Consider the following 25,409-nt stretch of genomic DNA (forward strand, 5'->3'; position numbering starts at 1 on the left):
CATAACCTAAGAGACTTTTAAAATTGATGGGCTTATTATATCTACTTCTGTTTGCTTTGTCATATATATAATAATTCAGTTCTCACCTGAGAGATAGGCCACTTTCTCTCTCAACACAGGCACTATGTCTGCAGCTTTCAGTCCATTAATACATACTCCAGCTGAAACAAAACGTAAACTGCAATTGTAATCAGATAAACATTGGTGGAACAGAATATTTCAATGTAAAAGCATTGAAGCCAGATGTTATTATAAAAATATTAATGTGTTGTTTGGCCAAGGTGTTCTAAATATGTACATAAACATCAAAATTACAGTACTAAAGCACACATTTTCACCTCGTAGTGATAACAGCTCCAGTATATACACTATTTCCATTTAAGCATAGACATCAATGTGTGCTATAATATCAACATATTGAGGGAATATATACAGGGTTTCCCATTCGGGTACTTGAAAGCTGGTATTTTGTGCTAGCTATTGGTTAGTTCAGTTCCTCAGGGCTATTGCCAAAAGGTCGACAAGATGACAATCATAAGTCAAAAATGTCATGAATTTTTGTGATAACTTGATCATCTTTCTAACAATGGCCCCTTGGAATTTTTACACATGAAAACAAGGAGGAACAAAGTCTGGCAACACATGTTTGCTGTAGACAATTGGATCTGATATGTGGTAAGGAACAAATTGGGTACAAGGTGCTACTAAAAAAAAAAAAATTAAAGTGGGTTATGAAAATGGTTGCCCAGATGCAAAAGTCACTTGCCCAAAAAACATAAAGAAATACATTTAGGTTTTTTTTCTAATATGAATTTAAATGGTAAATAACGTAAATGAAGGTCCAACTAGTCAACATCCAGCATTTCACTTAACGGCACGGTAGAAAGTTGAACAGCTGATACGAGTTTGTATAAGAAAATATATTCATGTTGGGACACAGCACGCAGTTTGTTTAAATTTTTAACTTTTTTAAGTGTCAGTTTATTATCAAAAACCACCACACTCCCAATAAATTAATAAAATATGTTCAGGTTTATTTGGGGCTGGATCGTAAGCGCAGAGAATATAGTGGTGCATGCATGCAGATATAATAGACCGACAGCACAGTATACAGTGTACCTGTTTTTGTGTACTTCAGCAAAGAAAATCCTCGTTCACAGGTTGCACTACTTAGAGGGGCAAACATTTGAGGTTTGAGATTTACGCTGATCACGTAATGGCCATGCCTGGCCTGGGGGCCGGGTTTACATGTTGCTGTGTGCATGTTGTGTATATCACTGTATCCACCGATTGTTTCATTCGCATTGTATTTTTCATTCAAATCTTGTTGCAGCAAGGTAGCGCAATGTTGTGTCTGTGCAAAACAATGCAAGGGATGGGTGGAAACAGAAAAATATCATTATGTCTAGACATTCAATGAAAAAAACTTGCTTGCCCGAACGGGCCAGTGCAATTTCAAGCTACTTGCCCAGGGGCGAATTTTGGTTGCCCTGGGCAAGCAGGTTTATCGCGCCCTGGGGTATAAGATCAGTAAAACCAGCAGGTTTTGGAGTTGTGGACACTTGTCAACTTGGCAAAACGTACCGAGCGGCGAGTGGTCGGCAACTAAATTGTGAAGCCCATAAGTTTTCTTAGGGAGTGTATACCAATGATTCTTATGAAAAGCAAAGCATGTACACAAGGTTTAAGAGATTATTGTATAACTTCTGACACACCCGCTACAGCACTACAGTATATAATCCTTAATATTTGCATAAATAATTGACAAATTGTTATGGTTAGGGGTTAAGGGTTAGGCTAGAGGGTTATGGTCACGGTTGAGGGGTGTTGCTAGGGTTATGTTTACAAAATTAATTGGAACCGGTTTTACTTTCCAGTAAATAAACTTAAAGAGCCCTTACTAAGGGCCGTAGTCATTGTAAGAGTTGCGTCGAAAGTTATACGGTCGACAAACATTATGATAGTACACCGATACAGTAAGCGCCTACACGTACGCTTAGGCGTAGGGCTGTAAAGTGTAGGTCTACTTAAAGGTAAATTAGGTTACACCAAGAATATCATTCTATACTTTTTAGTAATACTAATAATAGTATTAGTAATAGTACTAATACTGTAATACTAATAGTAATACTAATAGTACTAATACTGGTACTGGTACTGGTACTGGTAGGTAGTAGGCCTATTATTTTTTTAATTTAATAATTATACGTACTGTACTTATAGAAATGAGCTACTTCTGCATCTACGGCTGAGTCTTGGCTACCGTCTCCTTGACTCATTTCTGAATTGCTCGTCTTGGCTACGTGCAAGAATATGCAAATAGTTTTATCCTTGACTACTGATAACTGACCACAAACACGAAATATGAAACTTGCAGCGCTCCATCGCAGCCATTTTTCATGTACTGAAGGCGGATCGATACTAGCGCCGCCGCTGCATCAAGAGAGTATGACCGCATCCGCGGAGTCAGCTTCAGTTCGCAAGAGCAGGCTCAGTCATAAAGGAGGAGCACATGAGCGCACACGACGCACGCACTCACGCAGGCACGCACGCACGCACGCGCGCGCGCACACACACTACACGACTCGTTGTTTTAGGTAATTATTTATGTGAAGTGTAGGTATTATACTGTGCGCCTTATACATTTCTATTCCATGTCAATAAATCTGCATTTTTTTTATAAAATATTGCAAACTGTGCATATCAAACTTACAGAATTATATAAAGGGTATTTACGATTAGTTAGGGGTTTCAGTATTTAGGGTTTTGGTGTGTATAAACCAAATGGTGGACCGTGGGTGTGAACTTTCACATTATCATAACAACCACATTGATACACTACTCAGGGCTGTATAGCAAACGGTTTGCTTTCTGGAGATTTGGCCTGGTGCAAATCGTCCTTGCCGATGCCAAACGGTGAGGGGGCAACGGCCCCCACTTTCCCCCATCCTGCTAGTCATGGCATTGCATATAGAATGTTGTTGACATTACACACGTCACCAGTAGTGAGAACATACTCGGAAAGGGGCATAGCCAACATTATTTGCCTAGGGGCACAGCCACGCGCCGGTTGTGTTCTGAGTAGTTGACTGTGGGCAGTTCGGGGCAGTTCGTCGTTGGTTATTCACAAAGTAGTAGTAGGCCTACGTATCGCCACTGTCTGGCGTGGGAACGCCTCTGTGTCCCTTACCCCACCCACGCTAGCTACGGCCATGTCAGGAGCATCAGGAGTAGTATACATATAAGGAAAATGTGGATCCCAAAATTCAACAGAGGCTATGCTCGGAAAAAGTTTTCTCTGAAAACCTAAAGTGTCTTTCCTCAGTGTGAGCTAGAGCGCAATTATCTCAACATCCCGATTACTCGCAATGCTGAATGAAATTATGTAAATTGTTTTTGGTTGCTGATAGTGTCGTACATGCGAATCAGTGTAGTTTTATACGAGGCTAAATGAAATATATTCGTATATAACGTTTTTTATTAATTATACACCTGTAGTAAACACTCTCTCGAGAGTAGTTAGATATAAAAATGTTGTTCTCAGTGTCTCACTTCAGTCACTTTATCATAAGGTGGAAAATATTCTAAATGTCACGTTAGATTGTAGGGTTAGACGTGTCTGTGCTACGCGGGTGACGCGTCGCGTACTAATTACTATTTGCTAACAGACGTCTAATTTTGTTGAAATTGTGTATTTTAATGATTATGTTTCTATAAAAATTCTTAATACATTGACCTTCTTATATATAATAGGAGGAATCCCAATCTTTTCACCATCCCGGTTCCGTGTATTGTCGCGCTGCATGCCGTTGGTCGGCGCTGGTGTAGCACATTATAAGTAGTATATGATAGATGCTAAACGAAATACATTCATTCATAATATTTGTTGAAATTATACACCTGTAGTGAGTACATACTCGGGAGTAGTTAGGTATAAAAAATGTTGATGTCAATCTCTCACTTCATTATAAGACGGTAAACTAATCTCCCTAAAAGGGGCGATAGACTATATATTGTAACAGACGTCTGTGTATAGACATCCCTACTATTTCCTATTTACTGAAATCACATCATGGAGGGTCATGTATTTATAAAAAGAGGAGATGCTCAGGAATAGGTTTCTATTAGAAATCTGAAACCCATTGACTCCCTATATTAGAGGGAGCCCAATTCTTTCAAGATCCCGCTTCCGTTTTTATTTGCCGTTGATTGGCGCTATACTAGTGTCGCACATAAGAAGCAAGGAGCTACATCTATGACGCTTATATTCCGATATAATTCTAATTTCTTGAAAGTTTACCATAGCAGTGAGCACACGCTCGAGAGTAGTTAGATCTTAATGAATGTTAATTCCAATGATTCACTTCATTCATCACAAGACGGCAAATCTTCCATTCATTCAACGTGCAATAGATTACAGGTCTTAGATTATGATTAGACGTGCATGGATGGGCGCATGTCTACTATTTCCTAACCGAAACATCATTTTGTTGAAATCGCCGGTGCATTTAAAAAGGTTAGAGGATACTCGTGAATAGGTTTTAAAAAAAAAATTGTGTAACGCACTCTCTCCCCATTATAATGAGAACGTATCTAATAATCCTCCGTAATGATCCGGATTCCGCGTATTTTTTCTTTGCCGTTGATCGACACTTGTGTTGCTATAACGAGTGTATTCTGGACGCTAAACACAGAGCTGTATATTATCAAGAGTACATAATAGGAGATGATCTCCTATTATGTACTCTTGATATTATAATAACACTTGTGTGCATGCGTGTGTGTATATGCGTTTGTGCATGCGTGTTTGCGTATATGTGCGCGCGCGCGTGTGTGTGTGTGTGTGTGTGTGTGTGTGTGTGTGTGTGTGTTGTGTGTGTGTGTGTGTGTGTGTGTGTGTGTGTGTGTGTGTGTGCGCTGCGCCGAGCTGCGCGTAGCGCGTTATATGTATGCGTGTGTAGCGGTGCGTTGTGGTGCCATGCCGTGTGTGTGCGCATGCGTAGGCCCCTATGTGTGTGCATGCGTGTGCGCGCACCTGTGTGTGCATGTGTGTGTTTCGGGCATTTGTGCATGCGAGTGTGTGTAGATGGTTTTACCGTGGGTAGTTAGTTAGACATCGGCGTTGGAAATAACTGCGGGGCAACTGCCCTCTGCCCACCGCTACGGCCCTGCCATGGCAGATGGCAGCATACGTTAGCAGGGAGTTTATCTCATATGACTGTTGTCCGTACGCGACACTCAGTTGTCTCAAGACGATAAACTTGAGACGTCGCCGGTACGGATAACTCAGCTAACCTGCACGAGGTATATTCCCGGTATCGCAGGTAAAAAACTATTTCCCAGTTTGAAATCTCTGCTTTCCCGCGTCTCGGTTAACTTCTACTCCCGAATCACGGAAAATTTATACCTGGTATGTTTCAGTTCCCAGATAATTAAAATGGTGAAATCTCGCGTCCTGCAAATAACCGTTCATCCACCTACATCCATGACTTAATCACTCACAGTAGAGAGTGAGAGAGAGAGCGCGCGAGAGAGAGGGAGAGAGCGAGAGACAGAGAGCGAGAGAGAGAGAGCGAGAGAGAGAGAAAGAGAGAGAGAGAGAGAGAGAGAGAGAGAGAGAGAGAGAGAGAGAGAGAGAGAGAGCGAGAGAGAGAGAAAAAAAAGTACGTGCAGGCCGGAAACATCCTTCCTTCTAAAAAGGTAAGGAAACACGTTTTGCATTTGATATCTATTATTATCCTGTTATTATTTACTCCTGATATTATTGGTCATTTTGAAAGTGCGTAATGCTATAAACAGGTAACCAGTTTTAAGCAGGAAGGCCTATCCAGTGCAGTTGGCATGCAGCGGTATTACTAGTGCTGAAGAAAAGGCGACGAGTTGTTTGCACACACGCGAGTGATTTCATCAAAATTCTTCTGTATTCTAATTTTATGTCTCATAGAATGTATTCACTGACCCGTATTCAAAATCTCCTTATACTGTGGGACAGATTGTTCTGTCAAATGTATGTGTGTGCATGCCAAAAGTAGTATATTGTTTTTGTTTTTTAATTATAGGTTTACAGTATATAGAGGACATTTGAGTATCACATCTAAGTATTGTGTCAACTAAGCATTGTAGATTTTGCAGAACATATCTCTACTAAATCTAGAACATATGGCTTTACTCCATGAATGTAACAATGGGCTATAGCAACAGCCTGTTGCCGTATTGCAAAATAATTATTTATAATAAATAAAAAGTATACATAACACAATAAGAAAAAAACGTCATCATTCTACTTGATTATTACCTGGCTGTCAAGACTTATATTTTCCACAATTTTATGCATTTCAATTTACTCTGTAACAGCTGTATATTAATACTACTATTTTTACTGTACAATAATACAGACATAATTTTCAAGCCTGATGCAGGGCATTTTAAATAACCGTTATTAATGCACAAACACACAGTCACTTTACATAACACACACGTTTCCAAAAATCTAAAAGCATGATCAATGACTGACATAGCTATGTCAATAAAATCCCCAAACAACGGGAGAAATAATTATAACGTATCATTTCGAATGTCTCCGCACTTTCATGCACGATACTTTTTTTACAACAACAGTGGAAATGTCAATAACGCGTACAGGCCACCGATTCTCTACGGGGAAAACCCCCAGTTTTAGTCTAAACGGAACCCGCCCCTGGCCCGAACGCGCTGCCTTGAATTACATAAGAGAATTCATGTGCCAGTGCGTATCAAATGATCGGTTTCGCGGGCAGCACTGATCCTCCTTACCGTCGGCGTGTCAACCAAAGAATTCACGCTTGCACTGAAATCCTCAGCTTTTTCAATTCTTTTTCAATCTCTGCTTTATTAACTCTACGATGATAATCTTTTAAAACACACAGTACAGAAATTATCATCCATGGGCCATTCTTCGCGCTGCCACTCATTCACTCGAGGAACATCTCATTCTAGAGTATGGCAAGGGCGTAACGATGGGATAATTCTCCACTCTGCAAATTCTAAAATACACATCCCAAAGTGTTTGACAATGAACTTCAAAACACTGCTGCTAAAAATCCAGTCCTCAATAAAAACAAAGCAATGAACGAGTCACCATATACCACGTGTGAAAATAATCCATCTGTGGAGAGCTGAATGGTGCAGTAGAACGTGACAATGCCCTCAACCCGTTGCGGGGCTTTTCACTTGGTCAATAGATCGACACGGTGACACATTCACAGTAAACTGTCTGTGCAAGCTAGACATTCTTTCCACCATCACAGCACCTTACAGTGCCATCATTAAAAAAGCACAAATGCATTAAAACACGGAAAACTCGTCCATAAGACCAAGATAAAAACATTTAAAATGCTTTTTACGATAATGTACAAGCGCGAAATGGATAAGAAAAACATTCTGGCAGTCGAATAATACCATGTAAAGACTGCAAATTTGATCCTACATTAAACTAGTCAGAGATTTTACCGGACAAAATTTTCGCAGTGTTTACGCGCCAGGAGCGCTTCTAACCGCGCTAAATTGGCCTGTTATGGGACATCCCACACGAATTTGTAATGTGCACGTGATGGGGCCCAAGCGCGGACCATAATTTGAAATATGCTTGCACATGCGATGCTTGGCTGCCATTTCTAAAAGTAAAAAGCGTTTGCAATTGTCTGTTTGTGTCTTTATTCTTCAAACTTAATAACGTTTTTGAATAGCGTAAATCACTTGACTAATATAATGGAAAATTAAGAAAATAACTGGGAGAACGACGAGATCAAGAGTTTAAATGCAGTGTGGATTCTTTTCGGGTGATATTAAAAGGCATATACTGTACTGGAATGTGCACGTTTATACTTACATTGCCAAGACCACGGACGAGTTAGATTACAACCAGAATTAAATGGCATGTAGAGAGAAGCTAAAAACTAAAGGCAGCACATATAGAAACACATCATATGCGTATATGGTTCTAGTCCAGTTCTGGCCATGTTGACTAGCATGTATTCGTATGCTCCGAGTTTGCGCGCACGTGGGCCGGACTAGTTTTATGTGGGTTACAATTTTTTGCAGTATTTACGGGGTATAACAGTACACATGTATTGACGTAATAATGCAGACCAAAGCTAAAACTGCCTCTAAACTGTTCTCTCAAAAATTAGCCACACAAAACATACTTCGTGTGCAACACATTTCTTCGCCATCCAAAATAAAAGAACACGTGCTAATTATCATGCATGTGCGGAACGCTTCCAGTTTGGCAGAATGGCGCAGTTAAACTATCAAATCTTCAATTTGAGCAAAAATACATTTCCCAAACTAATTGTTTAAAAACAATAACACTCTACAAAGCTACACGATCCTTGTTAGTGCTTCCCGGAGAAGTAGATTGCACAATTATGGGAAGTTGTACTAAGGAGTTCTATTTTAAAAGCCAATGATTATAATTGCACATGCTCAAGCTAACCCATACCAGCCAGAAATCGTGACATACAGGAGTTCTACAGCTGTAGGCATATCCTGCGGTGGGGTATGTCGGTGTGCCAACATCCCCAACCCCACCACCAACGAGGTTAACCCAGGTTTAGCTGCTCCATCCAATTTCTCATCCACTGATTGACACACAACGTCGCCCAGTCAGCACGACCACCATTTTCTATGCTATTCTTCTTTGGCTGCAGACTCTATATGAATCCCTTCATGCCCCACTTCAACAAAATACTCCCAAAATGCACACTTAGTATACCCTAGCGTGCCCTAATTATCCATATCTCCAAGTGCTATAAACCAATGTGTGAACGCCGTCACCCTCGTTCACAGCTGCCAGTCACTACTTAATCACCTTAAAAAGACATTGTACACACAACAAACCTAGCTTCAACAGCGTAACCAGTACCACATAGTTACCCGCAAAGTAGGCGAAATAGTAACAACAGAACAAATGTTTGCCGACTGGTTCATTCATCAGTACAAACACGCATGCTGTGCATTACCGATTCCCAATCGAAAAACAAGTAGGATTACAAAATCGCATTGCAGTTCAGCTCTCCACAGTTGCTTCACAGTTTGTCATAATTCATCAAGTATGTTCTTATGAACAGCACGCACCTCACGGAGTGGTTCGTGTTCAGTGTATTCAGTAAATTTCTCAACTGAGATCAGATTGAACTAACGGAGCAACACATCACCGAGAGATAATGCACGCAACAGTAAGCGACAACACAATTCCCCAACAAGGTATTTAAACGGGTGTGCAAAAAGCACACTAACTTCAAATGGCAAGGCTCCATGCAATCACACGTTCGCTGCGTGAATGCAAAGAAAATCTAATATTCTCACACCAAATGCAATCACATTGCAACAAACTGTCAAAAGCTCTTTTTAAATATTATTTCCAAAAGCTTCAATCAATGGACTTCATAACTGCCGCTCTCGTGCATGCGACGCGTACACACACACGCACACGCACACGCACACGCACACGCACGCACGCACACACACACACACACACACACATATGCACCCACACCCACACACGCACACGCACACACACGCACGCACGCACGCACGCACACACGGACCCACGCACGCATGCATGCACGCACACACACGCACACACAGAGCTACCATGTGGCTAGTGAACTCAATGACCTCCACGGTAAAAGAGCAGTAGAGTCTGCGACCTTGTGGATAATGCCCACTCCACACTGTTGCGTAGTTTAGAGGTGCTCACATTGACCTGTAGGGGCCTTGCATCTTCAGATACTGAGGAAAAAGAAATATAGGAAAAAGCTTATAAGACCATATAGATATGCTGCTAGACCTGAAGTGATAATGTGAAAAGTCATCAATTGCACTAATCTCAGTTAAAAAAAGGACATGCATGAATGGGCTGAAGCATATCCTCCACACTGCCAAACCTGAGAACTAAACATGTAAAGTTATACTGCTCAAGTATGAGAAGAATTAATGCCTAATGAAATACAAACAGTTGTGTTAATTTTCTACACACTTTACCGTATATGACAAGGAGGAGCAGGAAAACCACAGCAGCATACCTGTATAACGAGAGATGGCCCACCAGCTACAATCTCTGCAGGAATCTGTGTAAGTGGGCAATTCTCAATGCTCATGATCTGCAGCTTTGAACACAGGGCCAACTCAAACGGCAAGTTATGCAGGTTGGGATTATCGTTGATGTACAAGGACTCCAGGTTTTCAAGTGTTCCTAAAAGTATAATAAATTCATCACTTAAAAATAGTGAAGTAGAAATATCACAACCTGAGCAATGTTGCTTGACTGCCTTCTCTGTGATTTATGCAAGCATCTCAAAAGCAATGGTGATAAAAACACACAATGAAAATCAATGTTGCACACTTGAAAGCAGTGTCGCGTAACAAAAACATCATTTCTCACCACCAATGGCTGCCACAATGTGCGGCAAATTTTTTTTTAAACCAGTGGACGAGGACAGTATATTACTTTGGCGAAACGTAAAGAGAAAGTCTGCATAGTTTTCTGCAAGTAGGTGCAACCGGCAATTATTGATTATTTGGTGGGGCAATGTTATATGTGAATAACAGAATTTCTCGCAAACATTGTACAGTGATTATTTATGAGAAAAAGGAGGAGGGACAGAGTTGATTAAATGTTAAAGTTGTCTTTTAAGTTCGTGCTTATTGTTTTATGCATATTGAATCATAGGTACACTAAGGCTCTATGCTAATTCTCACTGTTCTCTTTTGGTGTATCACAGCCACACTCTCCTAATATTATGTAATTGTTTCTAATTTTACATATAACAAAACAATTACTAGTTTACTACCTGGATGCTCGTGCAACATTTTTTTGGAACTCGAAAATGAATTTTGCCATTACAACCGTGCAGAAATTATATAATACTTCTGTAATTATGAACGTACACGCTATAAATAATAAACATGAACAGCTGTAAAATGAAATTACCGATTTCTTCAGGTAAAAATGCTAAATTGTTCTCCCCTGCTCCTAGGTACGTCAGGTTACTCAAATGGCTGCAAAAAAATAATAAAAATTAGTACTTTTAACAAGGATGCAGAAGATAGATGATTGGTTGGAAGTGAGCATCATCACATACAATTCTGATGGAGGCTACAGAGGCCATCAAGATGATATTACTGTTCACTGTACTAAAATAAATATCACCTAGTCAGACCCCAATATATGGCATTTACACACTGGCACAATGCTATTAAAAGTTGAAAACTCGTATCCTGTATCAGATTCTTTGTGTCTTCATCGGAATTCCCTCATACAGGCTATCAAACCTGGGCCTACTACAATTTACCCAATTTATGGAAAGATGTACCAGAATGTCCAAATTTAAAAAAATCCTGATAAACCTCAAAGGTTACTCTCCTGGAAATCTCAAAGATGATTGCTTACCCTATTGCTCGAGGGAGGCTGCTCAACTGGTTACTCTGCACGACCAACTTTGTCAGTTCTCGCAAAAACCCGATCTCATTTGGCAGGCTTTCTAACCTGTTTTCTTCCAAATCTAACACTCTCAGTTTCTTTAAGTTGCCAATACTAGACGGAAGCCTCTGCAAGGAAAGAAAGTTAAGTTACCTTCTTATTCTATGGCTTCACAAAGTTGCTAAATGCGAATTCACATCACGCAGAAATCTGGTAACATTATAGATTCATCTAAAAATAAATGAAAAGCCAAAACCCACTCTGCTATAAGCATCATAAGAACATACCAATGGGAATTCAAACTGGCTGAAGCAATCTTCCCCCGACATATTCATTATCATTGTGTTGTGAATAATTGGCACAGATGGGCATTATCTTTTTTACCAGTTTGGCTCAAAGACCAGCTCATGATATAAGTTGAGGGATGAAATCCAAGTTAAAAACCCTGAAGATGCCCCATGGCCATGTTACACACTACATACAGAGTGACATTGTTTGAGTATGACTAACAGTCATGCGACATGGGTACGTACCCTGAGAAGGTTATTGGAGAGCACAAGCACCTCCAGATTTTGCAAATTGGAGATGTCATCTGGAATCTTGCTCAGCTGATTCGTGCCCAGGTTTAGTTCTACCATATTGGTCCACGTGCCAGTATCTGTCAATAGAGAACAATGAACACGTCATTACCGGAATCAATGTCACACATTATATTCAGTTCATCAGCACATCCTATGTTTGTAATATCTCGATAATACCATGCACCTATACAGCTATGCGGAAGAATATAAGAATATAAGAAATATCTTAATAGAACAATAGCCATAGAGAGACATTGCTTATCTGAGGTCTGTTAATGGAGGAAGAAGAGGGGATGTTGGAGCAGGCAGTTGAGAGTAGGAAGCGATGGATGGTATATGCATTGAATGAAGCCATGTTTGTATCTTTCAGTACAGTCAATTATGTCAAAAGAAACTGCTGCAATTGTAAGCTAGATGAAGCTAGCCAGCATTCGTCGGTCATCGTGACTTTGCAACAAGTTTAGGTTTCGCAATTTTATACCAATCTGGTCAAATTAGATGCGGAACAAAGTAGGAAACTCGGTATTCATCACAATTCAACAAGTGGCCACGGATTTGAGTATTAATGGCAGTTGCCAGCCCGTACGTGTCATGTTGTGATAAATTACTGCAGGTAGCAACAATCTGCAATCTTGCAATCTGAATTGCAAAATAGAATATACACTGGATGCTATGATATCTACAGGAATGCATCTCATATAAATAATATGATCTAAGGAGCTTAAAATCTTGTTAATCTAGGTTTTGCTTTGAAATTTAACAGTGAAATTGTGGTATCTCACATCTACACTGGATTATGCAAACAAATCAATGCTTAACACTCCTGTTTGAAGGTAAAAAGGTCACCAGACAGATATGCCTTGCACATTAAAGTAAAGTACATTTCATAATCCTTTCAACATCCATGAAAATAATTATTTAACTCTGATATAAATTTCTTTTCCACTCATTCCTAAGACCATATCTTCCAAAAATATCAGAAATCTACAAGTTTTCTCACTGCCCTTTGACATCTGACTTCAAATTTTGCCAAGTGATGGCTTTCCCCCCATGATTCTGTATAGCAAATATCAAGAACATAGGTCAAGCCCTTCACACTCATGCAAACAAACACAACAATTCTGCGTTTTCCCCATGCACCGAATATTAACACCACATGTCATTTAGAATTGCGCCCACATTGTTGATGGGGCAAACGGACATGCTTGCCATTCTACAAGTTGCGTCTGACTGTGTCAGATGGGCTATAAAAAAGATAGTATACTTTTTATATAATTATTTGTCTAAATGTTTACCGTTAAACTTGAAAATCCAAACAACAGAAATAACAGGAATTATCCTAGGGATGGGGAGGGATCGTGTGTCAACTTACCGAGTGGCAAGGATGTCAACTGGTTATCTTTCATGTTGAGTTTTGTCAGATTTCTGGCTCGGGAAAATATGCCAAATGGTATCTTGTTGATCTGGTTGTGCTCCATGTTTATTGTCTAAAATACATTAACATGTGAACATATAAAATTGAAGGACTAGACAGTTGATAGCATTCATGTAACACATTTTATAAACTTCAAGAGCGCAAAAAATTTCTTTTCACGATAATGAAACCTGTTACACCTTACGATTTAGTTGTTCTGGAATGATTAAACTCCAAATTTAAAAAAAAATTAAAAACTATACAACTTAAAATACTACTACCTTGCCACAATGGATAAGAACCCAATGCCAAGTGACCAACCAATTTGACAGTGTTAGATACTTACATAAACCGAAGCGAACTGAGGAGGGCCACCAGCAGGGTAGGACGTAAATGCATTCCTAGATAACGTGAGACCAGTCAGCTTCGACAAGCTAGATAGCAAACCCTCCTGCATAAATTATAATAAAAGATAGTACATATAATACCTCACACTGCAATCCCCAACAAACTCTACACATTCAAAAACTACTTACACGTTATAATATTAGTTATACCATTTTATCCACTAGGTGGCAGTAGTTTCCAACCATTACATCACCACCACCACCACGTTTGGGACAATTTGTTTGGACAGATCATATAATCGAGTTTACACAGATACACAGCTTCAAAGACCTCGAACTTGGGAGCATCACTGATCAAGAACATGAATAAAATTAAATTCACAATTTTATTATGGATAATTTAAAACATTAACTGCATCATGAGTTTAATATGCATCCCTGTTTATTTAATATATTTTTCATTGGAAATTTTTCATGTATCTTTTGTCCTCTCCCACTTTATTTACTTTATTTATTCTACAATTTTACACATCAACCATTAAATATATATTTAAATTTTATTTTGTCAATCGCCATGCTCTGCCTGCTATCAGTCCATTGAATCAAAGGTAAAATGTATTATAAAATAATTACCGGTAGTTGGGAAATATTATTCCCTTCCACGTTGAATTCTTCCAAATTAACACAGTTTCTTAATGACTTTGGAACTATAGCTAGCCTGTTGTACCTGAAGATAAAACAATGTGTATTCAAACATTTACATTTTGTCTTTGTGATATTATTAATATACATTGTTACCTATTTAAAATCCATACCATGAAGCTTTGGCAATTTATATATATATATATATATATATATATATATATATATATATATAATATGGGACCATGTTACAACAGAATGTTGTGACATTTTTATGAATACAAAATGCCATGCAGGTTATCTGTCAAACAGATCAAAATATGATATTACTTCAATTTAGTTTCATACTTTCATCAAAAATCAATACAGAAATCTAAATGTAGCAAACTTCACATCATATTTTAAATGTATTTACTGCAGCACATAATTCACAATAATATCTATTAAAATTGTGAGGCAATGATTTTGCAGTGCCTGTGTGAATGGAATTTTGAGGGCACAAGCATTAATATACACAAAGACTTACCTAAGCCCAAGCCTTGAAAGTGACCTAAGATTTCCTAATGACTCTGGAACATCCTTCAATTCATTGTGTTGTAAATCCAACGATGAAATGTGTATGCATTTGCCAATTTCTACAAAGTAAAACAAACAAGTAATATTATTATAGAGTAATATATGTTTATACACAGTACGGGGTTTTTAGTAGGGTATTAGGATATTAGTACTTAACCTTACAATATTTTGTGGTTATTTCAAGCAAAAATCGGTTGATCTGACAACTGGTAATTATAACCATGCACTACATAACTCCAACCGCTGGGTTTATACTTAGCAACAAGGGGAGCAATAAATTATCTCAGTGATAACACCTAAATACAAAAACCTTCAGGTAAATGTTCTAGATGATTGTGAGCCACATCAAAGTTGATGAGATTCACTAGTTTTCCAATCGCCTGTGGTAACTCTTTGATTTTGTTCTCTCTTAGGCTCAGCATACTTAATTGCTGAAACAACAAGTCAGAAATATTAATATCACGGAGAGAATATATGATACATTACAAGAATGTAATATGGTGACACATTAACAAATATAAGATTTCGAGGTTACCCAGCAAATTACTCAGATCATGCAACAGCTTGATTATCAACATGCTATTTATTAAATTATCCTATTTGCATAAACAATCTGTAACTTTGGCAATGTACACCTGCAGCTAGTAGTCATTACATATTACACTGAAAGAGACGTTTCCATTTTCTCTCACCTTCAAGTGGCCTATTTCTTCTCCTACTACCTTTATCCTGTTAAACCTCAGGAACAGTGTGGTCAATGACGTTAGCTTATACACCACATCAGGGATCTGCAAAGAGTGAAGTTGCAAACACTTTAATCAGGAGGGAATAACTCTCTAATCACTATGTGTGATCATAGAACATATACAGGGTTTGAACACTGGCGTAAATCACAATCATGTCATTGTGCATAGTTTGCCTGCTACATGCCTTTGATTTGATTTCACAGCAGCTTTACCAACTTCTTGGTGACAAGGAGATGCTAACGTCAAAATCGATAGTATCATTGAACACGGATGCCACATCTTTGAGAAATCATTGCTGGATTGCTAAGCCCTCTACGTCAAATTCATGTACATGTGCAGTGCAATGAGACTTCCTATATTTTCCATATGTATATATTATATATATATATGTGTGTGTGTATATATTATATAAAATATAGATATATATATATATATATATATAGAGAGAGAGAGAGAGAGAGAGATGTAGATATAGACTTCCAGCTCATTCATTGCACAACTAATGAAGACTCAATTTTCAACTCCCGACAATAACATATGAAGCAGGCATCAACACTGCATACTGCTAAATTGCAATTTGTGCATTTGCACCTCTATTCTAAGCAAGAATTCTTTTTATGTCTAGATGAACAGGCAAGCTAAGAACATTTAATCATATATAAGGTTTATGCATATTAAAAGTTTGGTTTTTACTCAGTATATTCTGGGAGAAATCAAAACTTCGTATATTGGGTGCATTCTCTGCTAATTTGTGGTAGATGCAGATCTCTTGGTGAATGTACTCGTGAAAACATTTTTGAATAGCACAGTCCTATGCGTGAACAGACCTCGTTCAACTTGTTGTGTCTGAGGTCAAGCACTCGCAGCTGTCGCAAGTTGATGAGCGTGTCGGGCAGGCTGGTGAGCGAGTTCTCGCTCAGTGCTAGCGTCTGCAAGCTCGTCAGCATGCCAATCTCTACGGGCAGCGTCGTCAACTTGTTGCCATAGATGTAGAATTCAACTAGATGCTTCAGCTCCCGCACAGACGCTGGCAATGCTGTTATCTGCCACGCACATAGAAGAAACAAACGGTCAATATTCGTTCGACAAACACGAACGATCAATGTTATATGGCTCACAGGGATAGAACTAACATTTATTAGGTCAAGGTAGGTATTACCTTAGGTGCAATCAAAACCTTTATGGAACCGAGGCAAATTGGAGGAACATCAATACGATTCAGATCAATGTTATTTCCAAACCAGATTTTATCCACAAACTGGGCTGGTAAGAACCTCACTAGAACTATAATTACCAGTTATGCTTCCTACCAAAAACTTTGAACACACTAGTTGCTTATTATTTTAGGTATTTGGAATGCACACGCCAGATGCAATAAGGGATATATTTCATGCTAGTCTAGATTTTATATCGTGAGACCGAGTACAGGAAAAATGAGCATGCAAATACCTTGAATTATACCAATTAAATACACAACAAAATTATTACATCAGCTTACACTTGATTTGCTAAGGTCTATCCTTGTTTTCCCTTCTTCTTTGCACCGATTAAACTCTTTATTAATATCCTGTAGAAAAAGCAATCATGAATAACACATATACAAGCATAACTCACAATTACACACTTCACTTCTACACCTATTCCTAAGATTAAACCACACTAAACTCATTGATTTTCTGTTAACTTTGACTAGTATGTAAAATTTTGCCACGGCATGTGGACACCACCGTCTCCCATTCCATAAGCATGAATGGGTTATCGGCAATATTTATGTTTTTAAAAATGTCGACCCAACTACTTTTCCGACAACATTGTTGTTGTTTTTTAAACTTTTTGTTTTGGAAACCGTGCATTAACCCATGCACGAACGTTCTCACTACCACAACGAATTTCATTCGTCAGGTTGCGGACAGAAAAAACCCACATTGCCATTATTTCAATGCTCTTTACAACCTCCCCGAGTGTTCTCCCTGCCGACGATGACAAGGCTACGTACCACTTCTGCAGTGACCATAGCTTTCTTCTTCACCGACGGATTTGTTGGCTTCGGCTTGTTTGAACCCGGCTGAGCAACCATGACCTGCTTTGGCCGCGTTGGGTCGGAGATGCCTGAACTTGTGCTCAGCTTCTTCTCCTGTACAACGATAATGAGACCATCAGAACCGACTCATGAGCCGATCCCTACCATGCTTGTTCTGGCGAATGTGACCCTGACATTGTGACTCGATTCAAACACAATCAAGCACACGGTGCTGGTCAGGGTCCCAGGGATCTGCTACTGTGTGTGCTCCACTCCAAAAAAAAGAACCAACATGAATTCCCTTTACTGATAGACGGGCAAGTGCGCAGTGAGACTCAGGGTTTCTTCTGAGGGAAAATTAGACAAAAAATGAGGTAATGGCCAGTTTGGGAAAAAAACACGCATGATGGATTCAAATACAGGCTGTATTGATATAGATATAGGATATACTTATCAGTAAATACAGGAACATTTTCACAACGGCGATGTTAAATTTGACAACGGCGGTGGGCCACTCTGCCTCCTATGTATGTATAAGAAACCCTGAGACTATACTTGCTACTAGCGATGTAATTACAGAATGCTGACAAACCACGCAGAGGTAACACATTGTGATCCAGTAACACACAGAATCATGTGATAATATTAGTCACAAGTAGTGCGAGCCACAAGTATGTGTACCTTGTGTCTCTCCGAAGTACCAGGCATGTCGGGATCTGAGACAATCTCCAGACCGTGACTTGCGCTGGGACTTACTGTCGTGCTGGTCCCTGAACTTGTGCCTTCTTCTGGTGAACTTGGTGTAGTTGGGCTTGTGCCTGCATGAGTTAAAATAGCATAAACAATAAGACACACTGACACATGCGCATGACTAGGAATTGATCTTGATTAGGATTTGTTTGATTGATCTAGGAATGCACACTTGATTAGGAATGATCTTGAAATTTCTCAGGTTTTAGATAATGCAGCTATGCAGGTGAGAAATTATTCTGAATATGCTGGAGAGGAGGTTTAAATAGGTAATTAGTTCAGGTGATATAGTATAAACAAACAGCATATATGGAATTTACTATTGTCTTATCAAGAAAATGTAAACAAATTCTTACAAACATTATCCTAAACGTTTCTGGACAGAATAAATAATTGCACTTTGTAGGATAATTGAACACTGCATATCAAAAGTAAAACAGATAAGTCCAATAGAAAAACACTGTGAAGTCGTGAAATTAAGATTAAAAAACATTCTTCCAAAATGACCAACTTAATATAGAAAGACTGTGCTTCAATATATACTAAAATTACACAGAATGCCACACCAAATAACAGTTAAATGACGTGTACACTTTAAAGCCCCTCTATGCCAATTTAAGTTTGTTATATACAGTTTTGTGCGTGTAACCTAGAAATAGGAAATTGCTTGGATAGGTTGCCCTTCTAAGCATATACAGGCCAATTATTGTACTATAATGCTTTTGCTGCGATGAAATTCAATTTGGGTGCTTCTTAAATGCATACTAGTGAGGTTTTATCATAGGAAAATGACAAGGTTTATTAAGTGCTATGGTGCAAGGTACAGTCACAAAAGAAGCACAATGCTTAAAAGAATATTATCATATGATGTAAGTCAGTAAATTATGAAACATAGGCATTAGAAAATGCATCAACCGTGCATTGAGGGGCTTTAATTTTTACATTGCATATATTTGATTTTAAGTGAACTTGTATGCATGACATGACTGCAAACAAAATAAATCCCACTGGGACACACACAAACATCATAGAGAACAGGCAAAACCACCACAGTGATATATACTTCACTGAAACACAACCCATAAGATAAACAGTCAAATAATATGCTATGCCTAACACACAGAGCACTACTGGCTTACATTACATCAACACAGAAAATATAGTTTGACACAGAATTTTATAAAATATATGCATACAGCAACAACATCGAACTGTGGAACGCTGCTCATGAAATAAATAATAGAAAACATTGGTTAGGTGCAAAATGAACCAAAAATGAAGCAAAATGTACCTCACCTTTTACACTGCAGAAACAACAGTATACATCTTTATAACTGTCATCACGACTTGATCAAATGGCAAATTTTATATTTATGTATTATATAAAACATGCACACATACATAGGCCTACTTATATATGTAGCACCATATGAGACCTAAATGTATAGAGAAGCAATAATTTCAAATACACCTCATATTTCTGCTAGATGACTATATTTTTGCATGATAATTTTCTTTTAAAAAGACTCATTAGAGTGCGCAGCATTATTCAGTTGTAGGCGATACTGTAAATATCCACACACGATTCACTGTAAGTGTAAACATGAATTCTTATGCGGCCGAGTTAGAGAGCTGGATACTGATATACGGAATCCCACTTGACCACACAATCTTGCCAACACTTAAACCTATTTCCCGTTATTGACTTTGAAAACACATAATTTGTAATACATAAATACAAATGCCCGCAAGCATACTCTCACGCACACACACACACATTCACACGTGAAAATCTTCCCTACCTTTAGCATCCAGAGAAGTTGAGTGTGCATGCACGCATCAGAATATTGCATCCTTTCCAACTAACTACGAATATTAATGCCCTAAACTCATGAGATGGATAAATATTTTGCATACTACGGAATAGAACGTGTAACGTTGGTAAGAGACAAAACGTAAATAAAACATATCCACCAAGTTGGTTTATCATTCATAAATTTCTTCTGAAGGCCAATCTCTTATTTATCTTTCATCAGTATCATGGTAGGAGGGGGAATCAGCTAAGTTTCACATGTATGAGTGTAATTTTTGAAAGGCAGGAAATTTAGCAAAAACATAAAAAATAAAAAGTAAATGAAAGTCAAAGCCAATGAAAAGTAATTCACAAAATTTTTCAAACAAGCACCAAACGCTTGATTAATTTCCATGCACTGACCAGATTTGTGGGCAATCGTTACTCACCCTTGCGAATATAGTTTGGCCAATAGAGCAGACTGACAATCACTGAATGAGAATCCGCATTGGTGGAATAGATCTGAAGCACTACAGTCCTACGTACAACTGCATGAGTACTACCAGCCCTACCAAAGTACACAGGCAGCAACAGGAGTGCACTTAACAACAAAGCACGTACACAGTTATTCCGCGAACAGAACCACCCGAAGTTCAACAAGCAACGATGTTGGAATGTCATACACATCACAGAGAAAACAGCCATATAGATGCGCGTGTGTGCGTGTTTGTGCGTGCGTGCGTGAGTGTACATGTGTCACAGTGTGCATATGTGTGTGTGCATGTGCATGTATCCCGAGTATGGACATTAAAAGTAGGACGCCTAGTCCTAGGTGAAACGTTGCATTCTCTAGTCCAATCTCGTTAAAGCTATTACACTGATATATTTCTTCTCTGAGGAATTCACAAGGCTTTCTCTGTAAATTTTGGAACTGACGTCTTTCACATTCAGTTGGCACATTAAATATTGCCACTTACAAAAACTTGCCTATCGCGACGATATTAAGCTAGTTGTAAGCACAAATATGCAATTATTCTATGCCATATATAGGAATAGATAGAGAGATTAGAATCTAACTTGGACAGAATTCTTGTTACCAGGTCAACCAAATATTCTTGGTAGTCAGTATAGAGTCATAGAGGAGATTCAGGGCAATTAAAATGACAACTTGACATTTGCAAACACAGTTGCTGGCAGAAGCATAATGGCAATGGCAACTGCATCAAACAGACAAGACACGTCGAAAGCACAGTAAAAATACCTGTAAGTATTGCCCATACAAGCAAAGAAGGAGGTCTATATGAGCACAAATAGTTCTGGGAAATGGCAGGAAATAAAGAGTATTGGGTGAAAGCAACTCCAAGCATAGAAGCAAGACAAGTCACTCAGGAATGATCACTAGTAGTGCAATTTTTTCTATATATATTACGTTTACAGTCACTGATTAAATGCCAATTACAAAAGTTGTGTACACAAATTGGGGGACCACATAGGTTTTGGCCTACTCAGTGTACTCACCCATGAAAATAACCTAAAATAATACATTTATACTAGATTTGTAGACATGTTTTCCAGTATCGTTGTTTCTCGATTTGAATTCAGACAGAAGATAGTAGATGCGTGTGAGAGCAAGACATTACCCTACACTGTCTCACCAGATTTAGCTTTGCGTACTTTGGTAGGCCTGACTATACTTACCAGTTAAAGGTACATGGCTTTCGCCTTTATAATCAGCTAATCGTGCAGCTGCGTCTGCATTGGGGTCTCCACGTCCCTTACCAGCTTTCTTCATCATTGTAGAACCTATACTGTCTCGGGGACCGTCTCTCTGCCTGCTTTGCCGTCTGTGCTGCACACTTAGACAGGCACACGCACCTCTACCAGCTCTACCTACAGTATTCAACACAAGTGGAACCATTGGTTCTTAGTGATTTTAATGTACACCAGAGAAAGTTACCCAACACAGTGCAAATGCAATTAGTGTGTGAATGAAATTCGAGATTATCTTATTTAAGCCTTGTTTCCATTTTGTAGTTGCACTGGTCGCTGGGATCTTCATAACGACTGTAGCAACTTCAACAAACCAACAATACGTTTTCATCTGGTTGTTGGGGTCACTGCTGCATTTGGTAGCAGTACACTGGCAGTGGCAGGCAAGTTTCTGCCCATCCCTGTGTTAGACAAAGAATTATGTCACCTGGGGATCACTTCCGAGTTATTTGCAATAACTCAGATGCCTGTCACAATGCACACATGCATATATAGTTACCTGTATATTAGAAAATATATCATTATCCGTTTATCACCTGTAGGGTTTCTTCTGAGTGGAAATTAGACAAACGCGCATGATGGATCCATATACAGGATCAAGAGCGTATTTTAAAGAAGGAGAGCGTACAACGGTGAATTAACTTTGCCCGTTTTATATTGACGATTCTTTGCGGTATTACCAGTCAGCCGTCCTAACTTGTTAATACCAAATATGGTATTTTTGCTGAAAACCGACTCGAGATCCCCGTTGGCTGCGACCCTCTCTCGCTTTGCGATTGCTTCGGGAAACCTCACGTGTTTCCGTCATTCATTGACAAATGGGATGAATGAAAACTTGTTTGTAGAGCAAGAAACTTTGGGTAGACCATACCATACATCGCCATTTTCTGTTTTTGCGTGTACATCTGCGACTACAATTTACAACTTTCCTGTATAACGTGTGAAGGCAGTGCAATGGCAGAACATTCAGTTTCACGAGCTATGCCAAAACTTGGACTACCTCAACAGAGTGCTAGACCTTGACAGTTTTGTTGATTTTAGATTTCTTTTCCTTCTACTATCCTTTCTCGCATTCCCAGTCATGGACGCGGCCATTACGCCACGATGACGTCTGTTATTGATTGCCATAGTGATGACCCCCACCTCATGCTGGATGTAGTAAACTCTGTAGTATTAGTAATGACGTAATGAGTCAGCGCTACCATGGCGCTACGTAGCGGCGACCGGAAGCAACAAACTGGCCACAAAGCGAGAGAGGGCCGCAGCCAACAGGGATCTCGAGTCAGTTTTCGGCAAAAATACCAGATTTTCACCGCTCATTATCTCAGCGTAGGGGCATCGTAGGGACAAGCGGTTCATTTTATATTAGCAAGGTAGGACAGCTGATCAATAATACCGCAAAGAATCGTCAATATAAAACGGGCAAAGTTTCTTAATTCGACTAATACAGCAACATGGTTTCAGCATTTCACCGTTGTACGCTCTCCTTCTTAATACGCTCTTGACAGGATGTATTGATATACTTATCTATAGGTACATAGATACAGGATATGCTTATCAGTAAATACAGGAACATTTTCACAACGGCGATGCTAAATTTTTAGTGTTTCCCCTGGCCAAAAAGTCTGTGAGGTGGTAAATTTTGTTTTGGTGTGTTTGCACGTTTCGAGGTCCTAGCAAAGCGCAGCCCAGCTAAGGAGGTCCGAGGCATGCCCCCTCCTAGAATATTTTTGAAAAATTGTGCAATTTGGTGCATTATAAGCACTGTGCTATGGAAGAACAGTGATTTTCGTCAGCGAGGCGGTGTTTTGGACAAATTTCTGTGTGGTGGCTGAGAATTTGAGTGAGGCAGCCCGCCTCGCTCATGTCAATGCAGGGGAAACACTGAATTCGACAACGGTGGTGCGCCACTGTGCCTCTTCTGTATAATAAGAAACCCTGTATCACTACCATTACTACGATCTAGACTGAGATGTAAGGACTGAGTGTAGATGTAAGGACCAGACACTCTTGTTCATGTGTAAACCATTGTCTTGGTACATAACTTGGTACAACTTTAACAAATGACAACACTCTGGACAACCCTCAGAACTATTTCATATTAGAAAACATTTACATTTGCTGTAAAACGCCCAGTCTGTAATATGTGGAAAAAAATTTACCAAGTGAAACTTTGCTTGTAGCAGCAAAAGTGTTGGTGCAAACAGTGATGTACGCAAAAAATCACGGACAATTAAAATTTATTTAATTAATTCTAGTGGATATTAAACTACTAAATTTGTATATATATACAGCAAGTATTATAATTGTATATATATATATATATATGCTATATATACCATTATTTACACTAAATTTAATTGAAAACTAGAAAGGGCAGTTGTCGCCAACTACATGAATCCCTCGTGTTCTCCCCAAGATGTGTAAGTATACGAAGTTTGGTCGCGCTAGGTCAATTAGGGGGCCGAGTTATAGAGTGGAAGGGAAATATGATAAAGGTCAAGGTCAATGTCAAATAAAGGTTGCAATGACCTGGTTTCGGTACGCGACACCTTCTCCCCAAGATGTGTAAGTATACCAAGTTTGGTAGCGCTAGGTCCAGGGTTCGAATTAAGCGACGAGAAGGGCAAGGCAATTTTTTTAGGGCATGTGAGAAATCGCCTTGAATTTTCTCTAAAATGGAAGGGCACAGAGGCAATTTTAAAAGGCACCAAGACAACTCTCAAAATTTGAGAAGGGCACCAAGGCACTTTTGTAAAATAAAGGAAAACTCATAAGAAATTAGTACATCAACATCGTCTTGCTTTTAATGTACAAAACAATATGCCCTCATCATCCCATGTAAGCTTACACCGTAACCCCGACCCCTGTAGCCCCCTCTGCTAATGGAAGTACAGTAACAATTTTACATGCCCGCTATCAGGAGTGAATAATTATCTGATGCTGTTATTATTCCCTCCTGCGACTATCGGTTTCAAGCTCATCATTGCAACTACAGCACGCACGCGCACGTGTTATGTTGATTTGACTAAAAACGAAACTAGGGCAGTAGATTAAAGGGCACCGACGGCAATTACACAAAAGGGCAAAGGCAGGTGACTGCCGTCGGTCGAGTTGGATTTTCAGGGGCAGTACGGCGATTGATAGGGGCACCGACAGCAATTGCCGTCGGTGCCGTCGGTTAATTCGAGCCCTGCCTAGGTCAATTAGGGGCCGAGTTATAGAGCGAAGGGAAATATAATCAAGGTCATGGTAAAGGTCAAATAAAGGTCGTAGTGACCTGGTTTTGGTAGCGCTAGGTCAATTAGGG

At 39.2% G+C, this 25,409-nt stretch overlaps 2 protein-coding genes across 4 annotated transcripts in view; both read right to left on the reverse strand.

The window, feature by feature from the left end:
• Positions 1 to 2,391, reverse strand: part of LOC106812329 (triple functional domain protein-like) — a 61,096-nt gene extending 58,705 nt beyond the window's left edge. Inside the window, 2 exon segments of the mRNA XM_014816172.1 lie at positions 87 to 161; positions 2,213 to 2,391. Of these exon segments, the coding sequence (XP_014671658.1) occupies positions 87 to 161; positions 2,213 to 2,279 (142 nt within the window). The 5' untranslated portion in view covers positions 2,280 to 2,391.
• A 3,887-nt stretch (positions 2,392 to 6,278) lies between these two features.
• Positions 6,279 to 25,409, reverse strand: part of LOC106812332 (leucine-rich repeat protein soc-2 homolog) — a 32,661-nt gene continuing 13,530 nt past the window's right edge. Inside the window, exons 2-17 of one of the 3 annotated variants that reach the window (XM_014816175.1) lie at positions 22,109 to 22,219; positions 18,469 to 18,605; positions 17,764 to 17,901; positions 17,266 to 17,334; positions 16,595 to 16,810; positions 15,714 to 15,809; positions 15,332 to 15,452; positions 14,972 to 15,080; positions 14,437 to 14,530; positions 13,803 to 13,907; positions 13,415 to 13,529; positions 11,995 to 12,119; positions 11,432 to 11,589; positions 10,973 to 11,040; positions 10,065 to 10,234; positions 6,279 to 9,771 (exon numbers count right to left, since the gene is read on the reverse strand). In XM_014816175.1, the coding sequence (XP_014671661.1) occupies positions 9,736 to 9,771; positions 10,065 to 10,234; positions 10,973 to 11,040; positions 11,432 to 11,589; positions 11,995 to 12,119; positions 13,415 to 13,529; positions 13,803 to 13,907; positions 14,437 to 14,530; positions 14,972 to 15,080; positions 15,332 to 15,452; positions 15,714 to 15,809; positions 16,595 to 16,810; positions 17,266 to 17,334; positions 17,764 to 17,901; positions 18,469 to 18,605; positions 22,109 to 22,124 (1,773 nt within the window). In that variant the 5' untranslated portion in view covers positions 22,125 to 22,219 and the 3' untranslated portion in view covers positions 6,279 to 9,735. Of the gene's footprint in view, positions 9,772 to 10,064; positions 10,235 to 10,972; positions 11,041 to 11,431; positions 11,590 to 11,994; positions 12,120 to 13,414; positions 13,530 to 13,802; positions 13,908 to 14,436; positions 14,531 to 14,971; positions 15,081 to 15,331; positions 15,453 to 15,713; positions 15,810 to 16,594; positions 16,811 to 17,265; positions 17,335 to 17,763; positions 17,902 to 18,468; positions 18,606 to 22,027; positions 22,220 to 25,409 lie in introns of those variants that run through there. The other 2 variants (XM_014816177.1, XM_014816176.1) reach the window with 2 other exon arrangements.

The sequence above is a fragment of the Priapulus caudatus genome, unplaced genomic scaffold (genome assembly GCF_000485595.1).
Source record: "Priapulus caudatus unplaced genomic scaffold, Priapulus_caudatus-5.0.1 Scaffold635, whole genome shotgun sequence".
Lineage (NCBI taxonomy): Eukaryota > Metazoa > Priapulida > Priapulimorpha > Priapulimorphida > Priapulidae > Priapulus > Priapulus caudatus.